We start from the raw sequence: 20,327 nt of genomic DNA on the forward strand, positions 1-20,327 counted from the left end.
TGGCAAGAAGTCTAGGCACGCTAGCTATCAATTTAAAAATTAAAAAGAAAAGACTGGCAATCATATTTTGAGTATGATGACATCAATTCTATTAAAACTCCTTTAACAAAGCAACCAGAAACAAGTTTTTCTGCCCCGCCTCATAGCTGGCAAAACTGGGAAAGACATCAGCTCCCATTTCCAGCAAAAAGACTGCATATCAGTGCTGTGGTGTACTATCGTCAGCCAATATTCTGTAGCAGAACTGGATGAAGCTCATCATTTATGCAGTCACAAGAGGAAATGACACCCCCCCCCCCCCCTGTCCCCAAATATGCAAATTAACTTATTAATTCATTAAACACATTCATGACAATGCCAGTGTAGCAACGGTACCCGAATGCAGTGCGCGAGACACTAGGAGTGGCCATCCTCTTACCGTTCTCGTAGATCCGCATAATGTCATCCTTGAGGTTTGTGCCGCCTGTGGTGACCATGACGCGAGCCTTGAGGTGCTTGGACAGCTCAATACAGATCTGACTTGTCTGGAGGGCCAGCTCACGCGTAGGGACTATGGCCATAGCTGAAACGCAAGCAGGCCACAAGCATGAGCTGAGGACCGTCACGCCCACTTCCCAAGGTGGCTCAGGTAAGTGGGACAAGGGTGCACACCGTCAGAATGTGGTAAAGAGTCGTCAGTCAATGGGTTCTGTAGCAGAACTGGTTAAGTAGCTCATCATGTGTGCAGAGCCAAACCCACCGCACCTAAAATGGGGATCACGAGAGGTAAGAGCCAGTTTTTGCCTCATCTGTGATGTGCTAGGTACTGTATGCGTGAATAATGCAACCACAGATATAATTGGCACTGAGTGGGTGATATGATGTGATCTACGATGAAAACTGATGCACTGGTTTGCTCAAGCCAACCATTGCCAAGGCTCCTCTATAAGCCCATAAATATGGTCACTAGAAAGTCAATGCTCTATAACCACAAAGAATGAACTTTGCAGTAAGTTGCTGTGGCCTAAGTGGTTGTGATGGTTTCCTGTGAAAACCATTAGGCAACATGGCTCAAGAGAGCAGGAAAAAAAACAAAAGTCTAGGAATGAATGTTTGGAAATATCCACCGCTTTAAAAATTAAGGCAATTCATCAATGTCAACGCGACAATGTCCACCAGGGTTTCACAGTGCATCGCAAGCAGACCACGTTTAACTACCGTATTTACTCGCATAATGATCGCACTTTTTTTAAAATACTGACGCAAATTTCGGGGTGCGATCATTACGCGGGGTAAATTTTCTACAAAAAATTTTTGAGCACCGAAAACGCAAACAAGTTGCAGGTCAGACGTCTTAGAACATTTATCTCGATTACAACCAAAAATAAAAGCTGAGTAAGGCTTACCTTCGCAATAAACACGCACATTAAGCATCACATGGAGTGCACAATGCCCATTTATTTTTTTTTGTCAGTACTCTAATCAAAGTCTGAATCCTCGCCATCCTCGCTTTCACTGCTGCACGACTCATCGGAAACGGCAGTGTCGTCGCTGGGAGCATCTTCACAATCCCACAGGAAGTCATCTTCCATTCCATCCAAAGCGTTAGATATGCCTGTCTTCTTAAAACTCTTAGCCACTACCTCGTCGGGGATACTGCTCCACGCTTCTGTGATCCACGAGCACAGCATCTCCACGGATGGCCTTCTAATCTTTCCGCTCGGCGTCAAATCATGCTGGCCCATCGCCATCCACTTAGCATAAAGTCGTCGAACGTTGTCCTTGAACGGTTTGTTCAAAGACACATTAAGAGGCTGCAGCAGCGAAGTCAGGCCGCCAGGAATGACTGCAATGTCCGTGCGCAGCTCTTTCAGCTTGGCACGCACGCTGTCCACAAGGTGACCCCTAAAACTGTCCAAAACCAGAAGCGAGGGAAGCAGAAATACTCCTGGTCTTCTTCCCCAAACAGTCTTGATCCAGTCGACCATCAGGTCTGCAGTCATCCACCCTTTCATCTGTGCACGTATATGGATGCCACGGGGAAAGTTTCCCTTCGGAATAGTCTTCCGTTTCAAGATCACGTATGGTGGCAGCTTCCGCCCGTCGGCCGTCACAGCAAGCATGACTGTGCATCGCTGTTTTTCTGCGCCAGACGTCTTCACGAGGACGCTCCGAGCACCCTTCTCGTTCACAGTTGTATTCCGGGGCATGTCGAACGTCAGTGGAGTTTGATCGGCGTTTCCAATTTGCGACATGAGGTAACCGCATTTTTCGCGAAGTCTAGTGACGAAGTGATGGAAGTCTATCACTTTGCTTTCATACGCGGCTCCGCGGCTGGGAGCCACTGGCACAACGACGTCCGCCGCCCCAGGAAAAGTCCATTCCGTCGCATAAAGAGAGTCGTCCAACCGGAGCTAGCGCAGAAATCCTTTGCGGCGATTCCCAGCTTCCTGGCAGTAGTGCGCGCCTGCGTCTATCATTTCTAATGACACTGCACAACCATCCTTGCGCAGGTCCCTCACGTATTCTAGGACCGCCTCCTCAACCCGAGGGAACTTGCCCGTTCACGGCCGGTCTGGAGGGAGAGAGCGCGCGCTCTTTCTTACGGCCTTCTCAATCGCCGCGTGAACAATGGGAACTTTTCTCCTTGAGTCACGCTCTCCGCCGCCGCAAGGGGCGCGACCTGCTCACTGTTCTGCTCCGCATCTGCTTCAGTGGCGGCGGTGGCTTTTGCCTGGTTTCGCGCTGTCGCCCGCGGGTTTCGTGGTGAGTGCAGCCCCTAAATGAAAAATTACAGAAGGTAGATGCTGCAGCGGCATCTTGTCAGCGTGCTACGCACGTGAATGGAGTCTTTATATTAAAAAACACTGTCGCTCAGCAAACGCTCGACAAACATATGACATGTATTGCGGCATGGTATCTACTTTTGTTCATTTTAATCTTAATTTTTTCCCAAGCCTGTACAAGAAGATGAATAAAAAAAGTGAATGAGCAGTGATCACATCGAAGCTTCTTCAAGGCAAACATAACAGCAACAATGGCAAAACTGTCTTTCAGCGCTAGATGAGAAACCATCGAGGTAACACCGAAGATGAAAATAATTTTATAAAAATGCTTACATGACATAAAGTATTAGTATAACGTCAGAGTACACGCTTTTAAGTTTTGTTTTCAATTTTGCTACAATTTATAGACCAGCAAATGTTTTATGTTGTATTATAAACATTATTTTAATTTTGCAAATAAACGTTGGTTTAATGAAATGTTTACATGATATGATTATTTCATTAAAAAGACAGGAAATCTATTTCAAGCACTAATTCCAGCTATATTTTCTTTCTTTTTCTAGTATGTTTTTGAACTAATAGTTCCTTGTAACTATTTGTGCAGTAATGCCTGCCTTAGAGAGCAATCGCTGCCCATTATTTTGGCAGAATTCTTTGCTTACTACACATTCGCCACTGTTACTCAAGGGACACTCCTCAATAATGGATATAAAAGCTTTTCACTGTGCTATTTATTCAGAGGTGACTATAGGAGTTGCATGTCGCGCTGTATTGCGCGCCTAGGCACCCAGTGTCGACACCGACGAAATCATTTCAGCTCTGCCGCAATCAGGACTGAGGAACTGAAAGAAGTGATAGTATCTCCTGTCATCCCATTACCCACTGTCACGTATTCTGGTATAGCTTACGTCGCTGGATACATTGTGAAGTTAATCAGTGACTTCGGGTGTGACGCTTGTGCTATCCTTCTTGAAACCAGCGAAAGAAGCAGCCCCATGTACACTATTCTGCGAGGACAAGATTCTAGCTGACCGTATTATCCGAAACCAGAGTTTATAGCCCTCTTGCACAAGGTTGTATCGCTTTTTGAAAAAGCTGTCGTGCACCTACAATACACAAATGTCCTTGAAGTCCTTCAAATTTTAATCCAGCCAGCACTTGAGAACTCACCTTTGCTGAGTTGCCCGGAAGGCATTGACAATAGCCATGCTACAAGGTCCGCTTCGTTAATATGTGAGAAATTTCTCAGAATCCTTGTCAATTATGCTAAGAAGGTGACAGACAGGAACGAAAGGCCAGCTCCTTATGTGCACAAACCGTCCAGAAAGATTTTGAGACTTCAATTTTCTAGCCGCACGTACCGTTTTGATGAATGAGTGCAATGTGTTAACTTTGAAGGACATTTTTTTTATTGCTTGCTGTTCTTTTCAATTATGCATATCTGTTTATGCCTATTTCCTTGATTACATGTTTTTTATCACTGTATTAAACTGACTGCGACTGTCTACATGTGCGTCAGTCGCGAGACTACGTATACATCTGCTGTCTTTCAACCTACTGATTTGTTTTAAACGAAGCTAGAACAGCCCACTTCACTAGACAACTGAAATTTTAACTGTATGCGTAAATTTTTGTTCCTTACTCTGAATCTGAGACGTGCTATGAATTTTCGTCAGTGCCCTTTTGCTCTAAACGAAAACGGCAGCGGTTGACAGAATATCCACCGAACAGTTTGCCATGCACTAGCGTCAGGTCGCGCTATACCTGCTTACAGCTTTCAAAGGCACACTGCATAAAATGGTACATATAGTTTTGTGAAAAATTTAGGGGCAAAAAGTGTTTATGTAAGTGCACCCGAAACTTCATTCGACCGTGCGCGACAGCACTGACGAAGACGGGCGCGCACGCGCATTATTGACTATTTTATTGCTCATACACAATAAATCAGACGCTGATTACGGCTTCTTCCTATAAGCCATAAGGGGTGAAATATCAGGACCTGCGGGTTGCAACCGATGCGGGCGGAGCGAAGAGCGAGCGCGCGTTTCCCTTGCGCGTGAACGGCTGTAGCGGAGGAGCAGCAGTGGGGCGGTGGCGACCTCACCGAGGCGCGGTGGGCGGTGGAAACAAACCCCATTGGAGAGGCCGTAAGAGAAGAGAGAAACTCGCTCTCCCTCGAGACCGGCCGTGGCCCGTTTTGGGTCCACGGAAAGCCCGCCGTGTCTTTGTTCGTAGCCATCAGCTTCTCGCGCTGCTTCTTCCAATAGCGTATCCTCATTTCGTCCACGCCGAAATGCCTACCATCAGCGCGGTTGCCATGCTCCAGTGCATAGTCGACAGCCTTGAGCTTGAACGCGGCGGTGTAACTGGCATACCGCCCCATGGTGAAATGGCGTAGACTCGCACAAAAACATAAAGCACTCTACGACGCTGCCGAATTGCAAAATGGCGAACGCCGCAAAGCATGGAATCATGGGAACTCCAACGTTACTAGACTACGTTGGGAACTCGTCTGAATGCATTCGCTGCGGGATGACTGCAGATCAACCGCCAGGCGACTCCATGTTCGGGGTGCGATCATTACGCGGGGAATTTAAAAAATGAATTTTGACCTCAAAATTCATGCACACAGAGCCCGTATGCTGTTGTGGGCATGCTGACATTTCTCAAGTGCCACGGTAGATTTTCCTCGCCAAACCTAGCAAAAGATGGACCGTACAAAGCCTTACCCAATCAGAATGCGGCTGAAGAGCATTAGACAACCTGGAAAGCCCACCCAGCCTATCAGTGTCCTTTACTGCCCAGAAGAGTCTATACAATTCTAAGCATCTACACTAGGAGCATTTCTTGCATAGACTAAATGCCTGCTAGCACAATATGGAGTACCAGAACTCCCGCCGTGTGACAAGTGCCTTTGGAGTTTCGAGCTCGCACCAAAGCTGCAGTTGAAGGTGCTTTTGCAATCCCCGCTGCCAGTCACAAGAGATTAACTGCCTTTTGTGCAAACATTTTGTGCCACCACGCAGGAGGAGCTAGGAAACAAATGTGGATGGTTGCCCAGCAGACGACGCTCTGAGCACATCACGCTAACCCTACCTAACCTACTCCTGGTGCAAAAAAAAAAAAAAAAAAAAAAGTACCGTGGAAGACTAACGCAGGCCATTTGAGCGACAAATGGGCATTTTGCGAAAGTATGCGATAAGAAAAAAACTGCATGATAGCAGTGTCACATTAAGAACAAGGCATGCAAGACTCAAGGCCGCAGTCCAACAAATTCAATGTTCACCTCATCACAGAGTTTTACAGCATTGCAAGAGATTGTCAGCTCGATGTAAGCAACAAGATATATCTGGCTTTGAAATATCCAGGGTCAACTATCTATAAAAAATAGTCTGCTAATTATCGGCAATCCCATAGCAAAGACGTCAAGAAGCTCGTTAAAGGGGACTGCCCTAGCGAACAACCCAGAGCAATACTATACTGCGAGAAGACACTTTGCATGCCCACACCCCGCAAGGCAAAAAAAGTGCAGCCACCCACCCTGGATGTGATCCTTTGTGACGTCTATCCTCTGCAGCATGGGGATGATGTAGGCCCCAGTCTTGCCTGTGCCATTCTTGGCCCTGGCCAGGATGTCTCGGCCCAGCAGTGCGATGGGGATGCTGGCTTCCTGAATGGGGGACGGCTTCTCCCAACCCTTCTCGAAGATTCCCATCAGCAGCTCCCGCTTGAGACAGAAGTCCTCAAACTCATTGCCCTTGGTGTCTGTCACATCCTGCACGAGCCAGAGAGGTAGCGTGAAAACCCTTCCAACTAGACCCCACTGTAACTCTTCAAAGCATTAAATGCCATCAGGCCAAACTAACTTCAGGAAATGATGGCAGTCTTTGGCTCTTGACAATCGTAACAAGCAAAGCTGCTCAAAGTGGGGTCATATCCAGCTGGTATTTGTCATTCACTGAGGGACATATAGAAGACGTTGACTCAAGAAAGCCCAAATAAAATGTGACCATACACGTGCCAACCGCCTTGATTTGATGCTGGTACAATCCCAGAACTGCAGAACTAAGCCACGGGACAGGAAATTCCAGGCAGAGCTTGGCTAGGATGTCTACTTCCACAATGCACTTCTAGGTTTAACAATTGCGTCAACAAGGCCTTTGAGAGACAATTGAGGCATCTCATAGTCCAAGTCACTTTGGGAATTTTTAATTTTCCCATCATTTTAAGTTATCAGTTGCATTACATTTCTCTGTGTATCCAAACTCTTAACAAAATTTTTCCAGCTGCTTTAAAAAATAAACTGCAAATCGAAACAAACTGGTTTCATGGCCCCAAACGATGTTCTGGTTGATGAACCGGTGACGTCACATACAGTATTAGAAAAACATTCATGAACGCGTTGGGTGATGGAAAGGAAGACTGGAAATCATGACAGTACATGAAGTGTCTGAGATAGTCTAATACAGACCTCAAAATTTCTATACAACACAGAGCGGGCAATAACGTGCATGTAATGTTTGCGACATCACAAGCATAACTGCCACAGAAATACTCCATGTTGATGGTTGGTTTGGTTTGTGGGGTTTAACGTCCCAAAGAGACTAAGGCTATGAGAGACGCCGTAGTGGAGGACTCTGGAAATTTCGCAAGTTGAGGCCACGAAGACTACACATTTAAAATCTAGTTAAAAATCGCTAACAAGGGCAGAAAGGTAAGTGTTTACCAGAATAGGCAAATGTCGATAAACCTCCGGTGTTCCCCTTTAAACCCCGTAAACCAAACTAAAGCAAAGCAAAAGAGCCCCATTTCACCATCGTTGACAATCATACTCAATGCCCTATGGTTTCCAGGTTGCACAGTCAGAGTGGGTATAAAATCGTCAGCTTCTGGGTTCTGTAGCAGAACTGGATGAGACTCATCATGCATGCAACCTGGAATTGTGCAGACAATGTACAAATGCCAAAAGCCCCATGCTTTGTGGAATGAGATGTAAACCTGAACCCAATTGTGACCAGTCACTCAAAATGTTCCTTCAGCCTGCACCAAATCGTAGTGCTCCCAAAGACAGGATCCCAGACTCTGCCCTCCAAGCTATAAGAGATTCCCCAATGGAGGACTACATTTCAAGCAACAGCACATCTTTAATATCATCTGACCTTTGTTTTATTGAACACTGTAGAACCAAGTGCAATCGATTAGAGTCTGCTCATGAGGTAGCAGACAAGCTGGGACAAACAAGCTGTCTGCAATCTTAAAGGAAAATGTTGCAACGCATATCAAAAGTCTTAAAACAGATCTAAGTTATGCTCCTCCACAAATGCAAACAGCTTGCAGAAGGGCTACTTACAGAAGTTTTCTTTCTTAAATCGCGAGGAGGTATAACCAGCTTTGCCTTCCAGCCACCTTCGTCAACATCCCTGGAAGGAAATGCAGAGAAATGCACTCAGCAAGGTCTGAAACGGTGTTGAACTGGTGCTTTGTTCATGGGTGCACATGTGAAGAAATGTCACATGCTGCTTTCTTAGTCTAACGAGCACACACAACCTATGATGAGTAAAGCCCACAGATCTCCCATCAAGCTGTCAAGTCTAGCTGAATGCACTACCAAGTTGAACGATTGAGTCAACCAAGCTTTGAGAGACAATTAAGGCATCTCATAGACCAAGCCACTCAGTTAAACCCCATAAACTGAACTAAACCAAATCAAAAGAGGCCCGGTTGCACCATTTACAATCATGCCCACCAATGCCCCACAGCTTCCAGGTTGCACAGTCAGAGTGGGTATAGAATCGTCAGCTTCTGGGTTCTGTAGCAGAACTGGATGAGACTCATCATGCATGAAGCCACCTGGAATTGTGCAGACGTAAGCGTGACCTTGCGATTGCCATCACTAAAATGGTGCCCTTAAGCCCCAGATTTTCTTTTTTTTATGAATTGTATTTACAGTTGACGCTTTGGACATGAGAAGTACAGTGTGCTTTTGCATTTAGAACAAACATTCTTAATCCCACATTTGTTCTGTACCAAGTTTGGTCATAGGCAATTTATTCTACAGCTGAAAACGAGTGGATAATCTGAACAGTAATCTGAACCCATGGTGTTTTCAGAAGGAACACAGCAAGCACCTAATGTTGTTGGTATGGTTGACAGGCTTCTCAGGGGAATGGCACCCGGAGTTTTCAGCTATTGTGGTCATTGTGGACTGCTTCAGTGCTCCGCGACTAGCGTCGAAGGCCCTGAAAAGAAAAAGCAAAAAAAAAAAAAGTCACTTATCTTGTCAACTCTGTCGTAAGTAATATCTCGGGTGCAACGTTTTTAATTACCACACTTATCCAAAGCAAGGCCAGCAACCAGAAAAAGATATCCAAGCAGTCCGTTCCTAGCCAAATGTGTAACCCGCCAAAACCTGATGCCCAACGGTTTTGCAAACATTCCTCGTAGCGCAACGCCTGTAGCGGTGCAAGTACAAGTTGGAAGGTAAGCACCGATAGTAGACTGCCTCCCGATATTTTCGCACAAGAAAAAAAAAAAAAAAAAAACGGGGAACGGCTGTCGCCGCTAACTACGCCCGCTTCAAACAACGAGGTCCGAAGTTCAACGTCGAAAGATAATGACCGGGCATGCGATACAATGCACGGCTAGCACTGAAGCGGCTCGGGCAAGCGAAGCAATTTTGTTCAAAAAACGGACAGGTGTTAGAAACGGTGCGAAAACTGCGAGTCACCAGCACAAGCCGCCACGGCGATACCGGCCAAACCGGAGCGCTCTCCCTCCCCTACCTCCCCGCACTGGACGTGCTCAACGGCTGAACACGACACACACAGGACAACGAACCGCGGTTTTCCGTAACCAGCAGTGCCGCGCATTTACGGCGAGCCTGCCAGCTCGCCATGAGAAGGTAGCAAAAGAACAGAAACAAGCACTCTGCTGTGTCACGAGACCGCTGGGAACAGCAACACAATGACCACAGCCCTTGAGGAAACTGGTAGGGGTGAAAAACATCGAAAATAAACTAAACGACTGCCACGCGCTACTCGAGGCATACTCACGTACGCACAACTTGCGAAGCAATACACTATCACGTCCTATGCGGCGCAGTTAAGGGCGAAATAGTCAAAAGTGGGGCGCCGAGGTGAGCACCGAAGAGCTATTTACACCACAATTTTAGGCTTACAAGCAGTTTTCGTCGCCGAACCGGAACAAAACCGGAGTACGTTTAATAACGAAGATAGTACTAAACAGCGGGAAAAGTTACTCCTACACGCTTCCTAGTCAGCAAACGTGAAGGTCGTGTGGTACTACATAACTTAACGCGTGCTGCAAACTCTATTTGATGAGCCGCCCAACTCTCAGCGCCCAGTAATCACAACTAAAACTTGTTCTTGCTTGGACAAGTAACAATAAAATAGACTTACGGTGTTAAAGCGCAAGAACCGTAGACTCAGGCGGGCAGCATTGACTGTGCTTCCAGCAAAAGCACTTAACGATGCACAACGATTTATTCACAGCGCTCACACTCACCGCGTTACACATCAACTGATGTCTAGCAAGATGGCCGACCACTTATTTAAAAAAAAGTCCGGCACAAAGGGATTATGGGAAAAACATGAAAACTAAAGAAATGGTAACATTTATCAATTCAGTTGTTATTTTCCAGTCATATTTATGGCTGCAATAAAAGTAAATATCCCTAAAAGCTCGCAGTTCTTAGTGTGTACAGATTGTGATGTGTTTTTTATGGTTGTTTGGCTGCCAAAGAAACAGCAAGTTTCGGTTTCTGTTTCTTTAGTTTCTGTGCATTACTTTGTTATAAACCAACGTTAGTAGAACAAACTTTTGTTGTAGTTCTGTTTGTTCTAGTAACGTTCTTATAAACACACTGCGTATTACAAAATTTAGGATTGATGCCCATACATAACTATCTGTCAGGCTGGACAAAAAAATATTTATGTTCCCTACAGCTGAGAGAATAATTTCTTTTCTAATGCAATTAAAAACCTTAAATAATATTTTATGCACTTACGCCACTATAGCTCAACGATTATTTTAGGCAGTCATTATGAAAATAAAATGCTTAGGAACTTGTCAAATATATCGTGTACCTCGTGTCAGAAGAGAGGCGAAAGCTACGCTACGCATCCTAGCGCGTATGATGATGATGATGATGCTGTGGCTTTCCCCTTTGCATCGAATGGGCGCAAAAATTTGTACCCTGGCCGTTATTTGGAAGAAAAGATCTGAAGGAAGAAGAAATTGGAGGCATGGAGAATGATGATAGAACTGAGATGAAGAAATGAGGGAGGGAGGCGGACGAATGTAACACTGTCGGCACAGGTCACTGAGCGCCCTGCGGAACAGCCTCGCTACAGTGAACTAGAATATTGGGTAGTGTGCTCACTCCGCGGCGGCTCTACGGGGAGCGGAGGCCCCGCGTACGTCGACAGGCGTCTGCTTCGCGGCGCCGGCACCAGGTGGCGTCACGGTAGACTTCACGGTAGGATTTTGCTCCGCCCGTCGCTGTCAGCCGGTTCAATTTGTCACTGTGTTGTGTGCATTTGTGGTTTCGTTATTGCTCTGCTGTGCGCATGTTTTATAGCGCTTATCGGAGGTCAATTCAAGCGTTTGTTCACTAAAGGCCAGTCCAGGCTCTTGTTTAAGCTCCCGTCGAAAGTGAGTGTTGACTACACCGTCCGTCGGTTTTTTGCGTTATCAGAACTCTTCGTGCTTTTCTTTCGCACATGATGGGGTAAGCGGACAAGTGGCCTGTACTAACCGGTTACTTCACTGGGACAGACTGCTAATAATAATAATAATAGCAATCTTTATTTAGGATAGTTAGAACAACATACACACACGGAAGCGCCGAAGCCACAAAAGGGCTTGTGCGGCGACAACCGGCAGCCGCTGCAATCTTCGCGCCACATCGGAACTCCATCAGAGACAAAAAAAAAAGAGAAACATTTGGCACAACACACTATCAAAAATGCACCGATAACATCAGTACATATTATATGTTCTCTAACGCTCGAACAGCAACTCTCAATGTTTTGCGGGTGGTCAAAGAAAATGTGGTCTGATGTTCGTGATATAATACAAGAAGTTGCTACTAAGGTAGTTCCAAAGCAAAAGAAATGCAAGAAAGCAAACTGGTTATCTGAAGAGGCTTTGCAAATAGCTGAGGAAAGGAGGATGGCAAAAGTTATGGGGGAAAAAGAAAGATACAAGGTTCTCAATGCGGATTTTCAGAAAATAGCAAGGATAGATAAGAATGCCTTCTTGAACATACAGTGCCAAGCAGTTGAGGACAACAGCCAATTAAGGAACACAAGAGCTCTGTATAAGACAATCAAAGATATCAAAGGAAACTTCTGTGCTAAGATGGGCGTGATAAAGGACAAACGAGGCAAGGACCTCACTGAAGCCGCAGAGATAAAGAAGAGGTGGCAGGAATACACAGAAGAACTGTACAAGAAGGACTCGAATGTGCAAACCCAACATAAGACGGTTGTGATAACTGATCTTGAGCCGGGCATCCTGAAGAGTGAAGTTGAATGGGCCTTAGCCAGCCTTGCTAAGAACAAAGCTAGCGGAATTGATAGCATTCCAGCTGAGTTGCTTCAAAACCTCAACCATGACGCTGTTAACATTCTGCATACATTATGTCAGAAGATTTGGACAACCCTGCAGTGGCCACAGGATTGGAGGAGGTCAGTTTACATCCCCATTCCAAAGAAAGGCAGTGCCAAGGATTGTTCCAACTACCGCACGATCGCGCTTATTTCGCATGCTAGCAAGGTGATGTTGAAAATCCTCCAAGGTAGGCTGCAGCAGTATGTGGATCGGGAGCTTCCGGACGTGCAAGCTGGGTTTCGCAAGGGCAGAGGAACTAGAGACCAAGTTGCCAACCTTCGCTGGATCATGGAAAAAGCAAGAGAGTTCCAGAAACCCATCTACTTCTGCTTTATTGATTATGCGAAAGCGTTTGACTGCGTAGATCACAGCAGATTGTGGCAAGCTCTCCAAGAGATGGGAGTTCCAATTCACCTCATCTGTCTCCTCAGGAACCTGTATGAAGGGCAAGAGGCCACAGTCAGAACTGGGCATGGTCTTACTGATTGGTTTCCGATTGAGAAAGGAGTGAGGCAAGGCTGCATACTGTCGCCCTGCCTATTTAACCTATATGCAGAGTGCATCATGAGGAAGGCCGGTCTGGACGAGTCTTCAGCTGGAGTGAAGATTGCTGGAAAACGTATCAACAACCTTAGATATGCGGATGATACCACTTTAATTGCAGAAAGTGAAGCGGAACTCAAGAGACTTCTGATGCGCGTACAAGAAGAGAGTGAGAAGTTTGGGCTTAAACTGAACATTAAAAAGACAAAGATCATGGCGTCTTGCCCTATCAAGTCCTGGAGCATCAAGGGACAAGAAGTGGAAGCAGTGACAGATTTTCTCTTCTTGGGCTCCAAGATTACCTCGGAAGGAGACTGCAGCCATGAAATTAGGAGACGCCTGCTTCTGGGAAAGAGAGCAATGGTTAGCCTTGACCGCCTAGTAAAGAGCAGAGACATTAGTCTGCCAACCAAGATCCGTATAACTCGTGCTATGGTCTTTCCAGTTGTGATGTATGGATGCGAGAGTTGGACTGTGAAAAAGGCTGACCGCCGAAGAATTGACGCGTTTGAATTGTGGTGCTGGCGAAGACTCTTGAGAGTTCCTTGGACTGCCAGAAGATCAAATAAGTCAATATTGTCGACCATAAACCCTGACTGCTCATTGGAGGGTCAAATTCTAAAGTTAAAGCTCAGCTACTTTGGTCATCTGATGAGAAGAGAGGAGTCGCTGGAGAAAGATTTGATGTTGGGAAAGGTTGAGGGTTGCCGGAGAAGGGGTAGGCAGCGAACGCGATGGTTAGATGGCATCCTCGAGGCACTGCTATGGTGGCTAGAAGGGGGAGGTGACGCCAACGGCGGACGGAAGCCGCTCCTCCATTTCAAGCCGGGTGTAGGTGGCGCTGTTGGCCGTAGTGCGATGTGCGATGCATGGTACGCGCCGCTCGCCTTCAGCCACGGTACTTGAACATACGTATGCCCGCCGTGCGTGCAACGCGTCGGCCTTTCAGTGATGTTGCAGGTAATGGTTTAGCTCATTAAACTCCTGTCGAACCTGATTACGGCTGACAGAATTCAATTTTAAGCCATGGTGGTGCAGTGGTTAGGGCGTTCGACTGTTGTGCCCAAGGACGAGGGATCGCATCCCGGCCACGGCGACCGCTTTTCTCTGGAGGCGAAAAGCAAGGCGAAGAACTCCAGGTGGTCGAAATTCCGGAGTCCTCCACTACGGTGTCTCTCATAGCCCGAGTAATTTTGGCACATGAAACCCAACAAACAAAACGATTAAAATCGATCGGTTGGTACTCCAATACTTCTGGTGCGTAGAATACGGGCGTATCTATCCTTTCAGTTCCAGGAATTGGAGGGTCTTGAATGAGTCCCGTCGGATCGAGATAGTGCATGTCGAAAGTAGAAGACAGACCAAGATAATGAGTCTTCAAGGTATACTGCGCACACACAAAACAAAGACGAGAAATTTGGTACACAACAAGCGCAACACCTGCGCTTAATTGTTGTGTACCTTTCTCCTCCTTGTTTTGTGTGCGCGCAGTATACCTTGAAGATATGTCTGACCGACTCGCCCAACAACGCACTCTTTCAAAAGAATGAGGATGGAAGAATGTTTCGGCTCCGTGCGGTCGCATTTTTTTCCCACAACGTTGTTTGCCCCAAGGCATAAAATAATATGTAAGAAGAAAATTAAAAGGGGTAATAAATGAAAGAAAAAAGGTTGGCTGTTCTTTGGTCGATGTTTTCCACCTCCTTCAGTTTCAAGGATACGAAGCATCAGCATTACGCTTAAAAAATGTGATTGGGGATCCAAACAAGCAAAACAAAGCATAGCAAGCATTTATTGCATATCGTAGTAATAGCAATGTACTGCTCATAATAACATTCAGGGTAATTCAAAATAACAGATACATTTACACATGCTTCTGTGTAATTAGAAAGAAAAAAAAACATTAAACATTGATTATCAACACTGCATGCATCGCTTAATTGGCACTAAGAAATGGGGAGCAAGGATATCTCTTCCCGCTAAATAAAAAAAAAATACTACATTCGACCTTGAATAAATATGCAACTTAGAGCACCCTCTTAAGTTTCGGCACTTTCATTCTTCCCTGCTTAGCGTTGCGCTTACAGTTCTGCGCCTTAACATAGAAGTGCTGCCTGGTAAGAACATAAAATTTGATAATTTTGCTTGGGAGGGACATACTGTGATTTTTTTTTTTTTTTTTTTTGCGCTGGAGTTCATCATCTGTTCGGCGAAGTTAGGCCCTCATATTAAAATGTCAGCAGCGCAACACATCTGGCCATAAACGAGAGATCATGCTGGCAGCCGCGAACAAACAGGAACGCTGCCGCACCGTCCATACACCGCGCGCGAACCTGCACACGCGCGCGATCGCGTGACTGCATTGCCAAGCTGATCGCAGCGCCACCGCGGCCTTCGCGGCAGCGCATGAACCAGAGGATCGCGCTTTCTGGGCGGATGCGCCGGCGCTGGCGCCACCTCTCCCTTCTAGCCACCCTAGCACTGCAGATGAAGTTATGTGATGTTAGGAAGATAGTGAGAGACCGGAAAGCGTGGCGTGACATGGTCAATAGGGTCACGAAGAGTCGGACACGACTGAACGACTGAACTGAACTGAACTGAAAGAAAATACGTCGTCCGGTAGTTCGTTGAAGATGGCTGGAACATAATAGCGTCTTGTTGCTTTATCGTAATGAATGCGGACTGTCGGTTTAAGATAACGAGGAACATGTCTCAACGGTACCAGTTTCGTGTTTATGTGCCTGTATGCACTGCTCCAAAAATATTTAGTTCTACAATTTGTTTAAAATGATTGTCTAAAGAAGGCAAACCGGCTGTTCTAAAGACACTGCTAGGCAAATTCTCCTGTGGCATGTAGAGAACGCTTGTTGCGATGTTTTTCAAAATCCTATTAACTCCATGTGAAAGAGCAGTTAAAAAAACAACACATACCGTATCTTTAAACACTCCCAGAGTTTTCTATGACGCTCTAAGGAAGCAGTGGGAGATCAACCTCTGTCACTCGGACAAGCGGCTGGATAAGAGCTGTGTAGCTGTGCTGTTTGTGAGCTTCATTTCGAACCTCGTTTCGTTCTACGGGGCTATGTTCATATTGTGAACGGAGAAGAAGTCCGCATCCCTCGTGGGATAGTGGGAAGCCAGAATTATCCCCCGATGCCGCACCGACGCTATTGCCGAATCTGCCGGCCTATCTTTCGAAAAAGATACCGAAAGAAAGACAACAAAGAAAGAGGAAACTCACTGGTGTTGTAACTCATGGGCCCAAGAAAACAAAAAAGTCTGCCCGATATACCTGTAACAACAGAAGAGTAGGAATCGGCCCCAAACGAACAGATTCTGAAAGTATTCTTGATATTTTGGAAGTGGTTAGAAATAGACTGCACAAAGAAGTTGGTTGCCCCGTTCACGCAGAAGGCCCATCTGAAGAAGTAATAAGGTTTTATTTAGTCACATGCAGACTGCACTTCTATGTGAAAGGGGTTAATTAAAAAAGACAGAAAAACGAGAGCGGGTGAAACACCTGAAACTAAGCCATTGCTAAAGCTGCTGTGAAGTGCTGGAGCAAGTGAAGGAAATAAGCGGCAAAATGCGTGAACATAAATATATGCAGCGGTGACAAATCTGGTCATATTGACACGCGCATTAGAGCTAAAGGAATAAGGAGCGAAATGGGACGAAGCAGAGGACGTTGAAGTGCCCGCGTTCCTGATTCAGCTCTCTCGGTGCCCTCGTTCGGCGGTACAGCAATTTAACCAATAAGTTACAATATGTTTCATAAAGCAGTGACTTTATGTCTCTCCAAATAACTATGCCGTAGCTGTTAATGCTGTTTGAAAACCTTGTGGTGCGCCTCCTGCTCTGCGAAAAACGCGAATTGTAAATAATGCATCTTCGTTTTTACTTTGTCAGAATTACATGCATTCATATTCTACCTGTCATCTCCATGTCCCTTTGTTGCAGCCTGGGTGTTTGCGAATATAAACAGTTGTTGCGGCCGACACTCCTTCATTCCTCGTTTATCCCTGGCATGAATCCCATGCTATTACTATTGACGTTAAGCATTAATGGAAAAAGCTGTATAACCCCCGAATATGCAGAGCATTATAATTTCTTTCCAGCGAAACAATGCAGGCATGAGTGTCATACACTACGTGAACGTCCCAACGAGCCAATTAAGTGCATTGATTAACGTTGTTTGAACATGTGCACAGCACAGATGTAAAGTTCAATTCAAGGCCCGCTTAGCCATTTCAGCAAAACTCACGCAAATGTCGCGGTAATATTTCAATTTGTCGGCGCTGCTACTGCGACGACGGCCGAGCGCGGCACTGGCTTTTACCCGTGGAGCGCGCGCGCTTCGAGGCACCTACCGTAAAGTACCGTAAAGACGCGCGCAGCGCCACCGCGCGCCGCCGCGCACCGCCGCTCCCCGTCGACACCAGCGGGGACACCTCGAGCGGCGCCTGTGAGCACACTACCCAATATTCTAGTTCACTGTAGCCTCGCTATTGTCCACGCTGTCATCTCTCACCTCCAGCGTCTCTTGGGCTTGGTTGTAGAGCTATATAGTAGAGCCATCCACCACCACTGACGTAGACGTTTTTTTGGCAAACTCCAACGCCTGTGAGAGGACGTAGTGCCCTCTCGGGGCACTGGCTACAAGCCAGCACGCTCGGTAACAATGTGCGCCGCGCACTCCTGAGCTTCTCCGCAAGCTCGGCAGATGACAATTTGCATAGCCGGGAAAAGACAGATGTTCTTATATTAAAATTTAGTGCATAAAAATCAGGAGTCATGGCTTTTAATGATGAGTCCGGCACAATTACGTTACAGAACTTAGAGTTACCTTGAGTTAAAGAGTACAAATACCTTGGTATATATTAGGATAAACGATGACACAGACTACTTGTGGGATCACAGAGACGAAATTGTAAAGAAAGCGAAAAGAAACGCTGCGGCCATGAAAAATTGCTGGCTCTGGGGATATAACAAATATGAAGTTATTAGAGGAATCTGAAAAGGCGTACCAGGCTTGACGTTTGCAAACGATGTGCTGTGCTTGGGATCTGTCAAAACTTCAGAGCTTGAAATAAAGAAGAGGACAGTCGGCAGACTTGCTTTGGGAGCACATGGAGCCACTACTATAGTGAGGCTGTTCAAGGTGATATGGGATGGTCGACATTCGAAGCGCGGGAGGCGAAGGTGCACTATGAAGAACAGGTAAGACAAATGAATCAGAAAAGCTGGGCGGCAAAGATTTTCAGGCACCTGTACCGGTGCAATATTGATAAGACACGGAGGAGAAGAACTAGATGGCTTGTAAATAAATACAAATGTCTTGAGGAATAAAACGATATAAAAATCACTTTGAAACAAGAAGGTAGATCCTCAGAAAATTCCCATTGGTAAAAGAGAATGCTGGAAAAACCAACGATAGAAATTTATAAGGCGGCCAAGACCGAAACTCAACAGGAAAGTTTTTTTTTTTTTTTTTTTTTTTTTTTACAATTACATAGGTAGGGTCTGAGGCTAAAAACAGCACTAACAGGGACACGACGCGGGGCAGCGTCGTATCCCTCTCTCTGCTTCGTCTCTGTTAGCGCTGTTTTTAGCTTCAGATCGTGCACCAACCAGCCCAAATTTCCACCCTTTTGACATAGGTAGGGGTTTACTTTTTGATGATAGGGCTGGGTGCTTGAGGACGAAATACGACCGGCAAAAATTTGACGGCACAGATTAATTACATTTGCTGTTGTTGCTGCTGCTTCTGCATGCGTGCAAAGCAGGGAAACGATTGAACATATTATTATATGATGTAAAGCACTTCAACCACCAGTGCATGACATCGACTCAGGGATTCGAGAAGTACTGATGTTTCGGGACATCCATGACAGGCTAAATTATGTAACAGTGAAATCAAGCAAGAGGCGACTTGGGGTTGGTGGGAAAAGGTCAAGGGAGCTAGTAGTGCTGGACTGTGCAGCGGAAATAATCAAGTAACCTAAAAAAATTATTTATCACTTGCGCAGAAGCTCGAAAAAGTAGAAAACGTACATCACACAATCTACGCTGACGATATCATGATCTGGGTCAACCATGGCAGCGACGGCCAACTCGAATCTTTGCTGCAGGAAGCGATAAATGTCGTAGAAAAATACCCGAGTAATACGGCACTCCGCTGCTCACCCAAGAAGTCCGAGCGCCTGCTGTACCGCCCCACGTAGAAGGGGCGACCACCCAGTAGATCAAAGAAGGCAGAATATGAAGAAATCAGGTTAAACACGAGTGACGGCGGAACTATCCCCATCGTGAAAAAAATCAAAGTTCTAGGCATGATCATTGACTCCAACGGCGTAAATGGTAGGACAGTCAGTAAGCTTATACACAAGACTGCCAATGCAATGAGATTACTAAAGACAGTCACCAATAGGAGAAGTGGCATGAGGGAGGAGAGCCTGATACGACTCGTACACTCTTTTGTCATATGCCACATGTGGCTGCCTTTCACAATTGGTACAAGGCGGAGAAGAACAAAATAGGCGTAATTATAAGCAGGGTATACAAGATGGCGCTTGGACTGCCAGATTCGACTAGCACCGAGCTCCTACTGCAATTAGGTATCCACAACACATTGGACGAACAGCTAGAAAGACTGACGACCACCGCAGCTGGATGACACATACTCGAGCGACTTGGCATTGGCTACCACCGTCAACACGGGGAGAAACAAGTAATCCCGCGGAACGTCAGGAACCGCATCCGATGTCGCACAATTGGTCCAAGAAACGTACACCCGACGTATACTCAAGGGGCCCTGCTGCGGAACTACGGAAAAGCGAGGGAAGCGCGCTTTGTGGACTCTGTCGAGTATCAAGACAATCGACGATACGCTATCGCGGTCGTCGGCACTGCTGGAAAGCTTGTCCACTCCTCCAGCATAAAGTCCCGACATACTGAAGTGGTCGAAGAATTAGCCATCGCACTTGCCATATCTGACCCAGATTGCGGGATCGTTGTCAGGGACTCGCGCACGGCAATAAAGAATTACGCCCAGGACACCATATCTGTGGAAGCCTGCCGAATAATCTAGGACTTGGAACTCTCACCGGACCACAAGGTCGAGCTTGTTTGGTTCCCGGCACATATGGGGAACGTCTCTACACATATCACCAACCTCAACGAAGCCGCTCACTAGGTAGTACGAGGTCTCTCTTACTGTGCCGGAGAGAGTCATGGCGAAGGAAGGGAAAGAGAGAGAGGATGACGAGCTTTAATGACTTAACCAAAGCCTTCCACCTGGCCCGCCGGACCTTCCCTCCGCTCAAAGTCGAGCTAGTCGGTCAGACGACATGATGCACCACGCAGCAGAGTAGGCGACGAAACACA

The 20,327-nt window shown here is 46.3% G+C and overlaps 1 protein-coding gene across 5 annotated transcripts in view; it reads right to left on the bottom strand.

Annotated features, from left to right (window-relative positions):
* LOC146186968 (ATP-dependent RNA helicase me31b-like) overlaps positions 1–10,341 on the bottom strand; it is a 33,977-nt gene extending 23,636 nt beyond the window's left edge. For 3 of the 5 annotated variants that reach the window (XM_084607526.1, XM_084607525.1, XM_084607522.1), the window contains exons 1-5: positions 10,184–10,341; positions 8,894–9,004; positions 8,116–8,185; positions 6,306–6,540; positions 419–562 (exon numbers count right to left, since the gene is read on the bottom strand). In XM_084607526.1, coding sequence (XP_084463652.1) covers positions 419–562; positions 6,306–6,540; positions 8,116–8,185; positions 8,894–8,964 — 520 coding nt within the window. In that variant the 5' untranslated portion in view covers positions 8,965–9,004; positions 10,184–10,341. Of the gene's footprint in view, positions 1–418; positions 563–6,305; positions 6,541–8,115; positions 8,186–8,893; positions 9,005–9,091; positions 9,111–9,817; positions 9,929–10,183 lie in introns of those variants that run through there. The other 2 variants (XM_084607523.1, XM_084607524.1) reach the window with 2 other exon arrangements.
* Positions 10,342–20,327: the final 9,986 nt, after the last annotated feature.

Source organism: Amblyomma maculatum, chromosome 6 (assembly GCF_055883805.1).
Source record: "Amblyomma maculatum isolate TAMU_Amacu chromosome 6, ASM5588380v1, whole genome shotgun sequence".
NCBI classification, from domain to species: Eukaryota; Metazoa; Arthropoda; class Arachnida; order Ixodida; family Ixodidae; genus Amblyomma; species Amblyomma maculatum.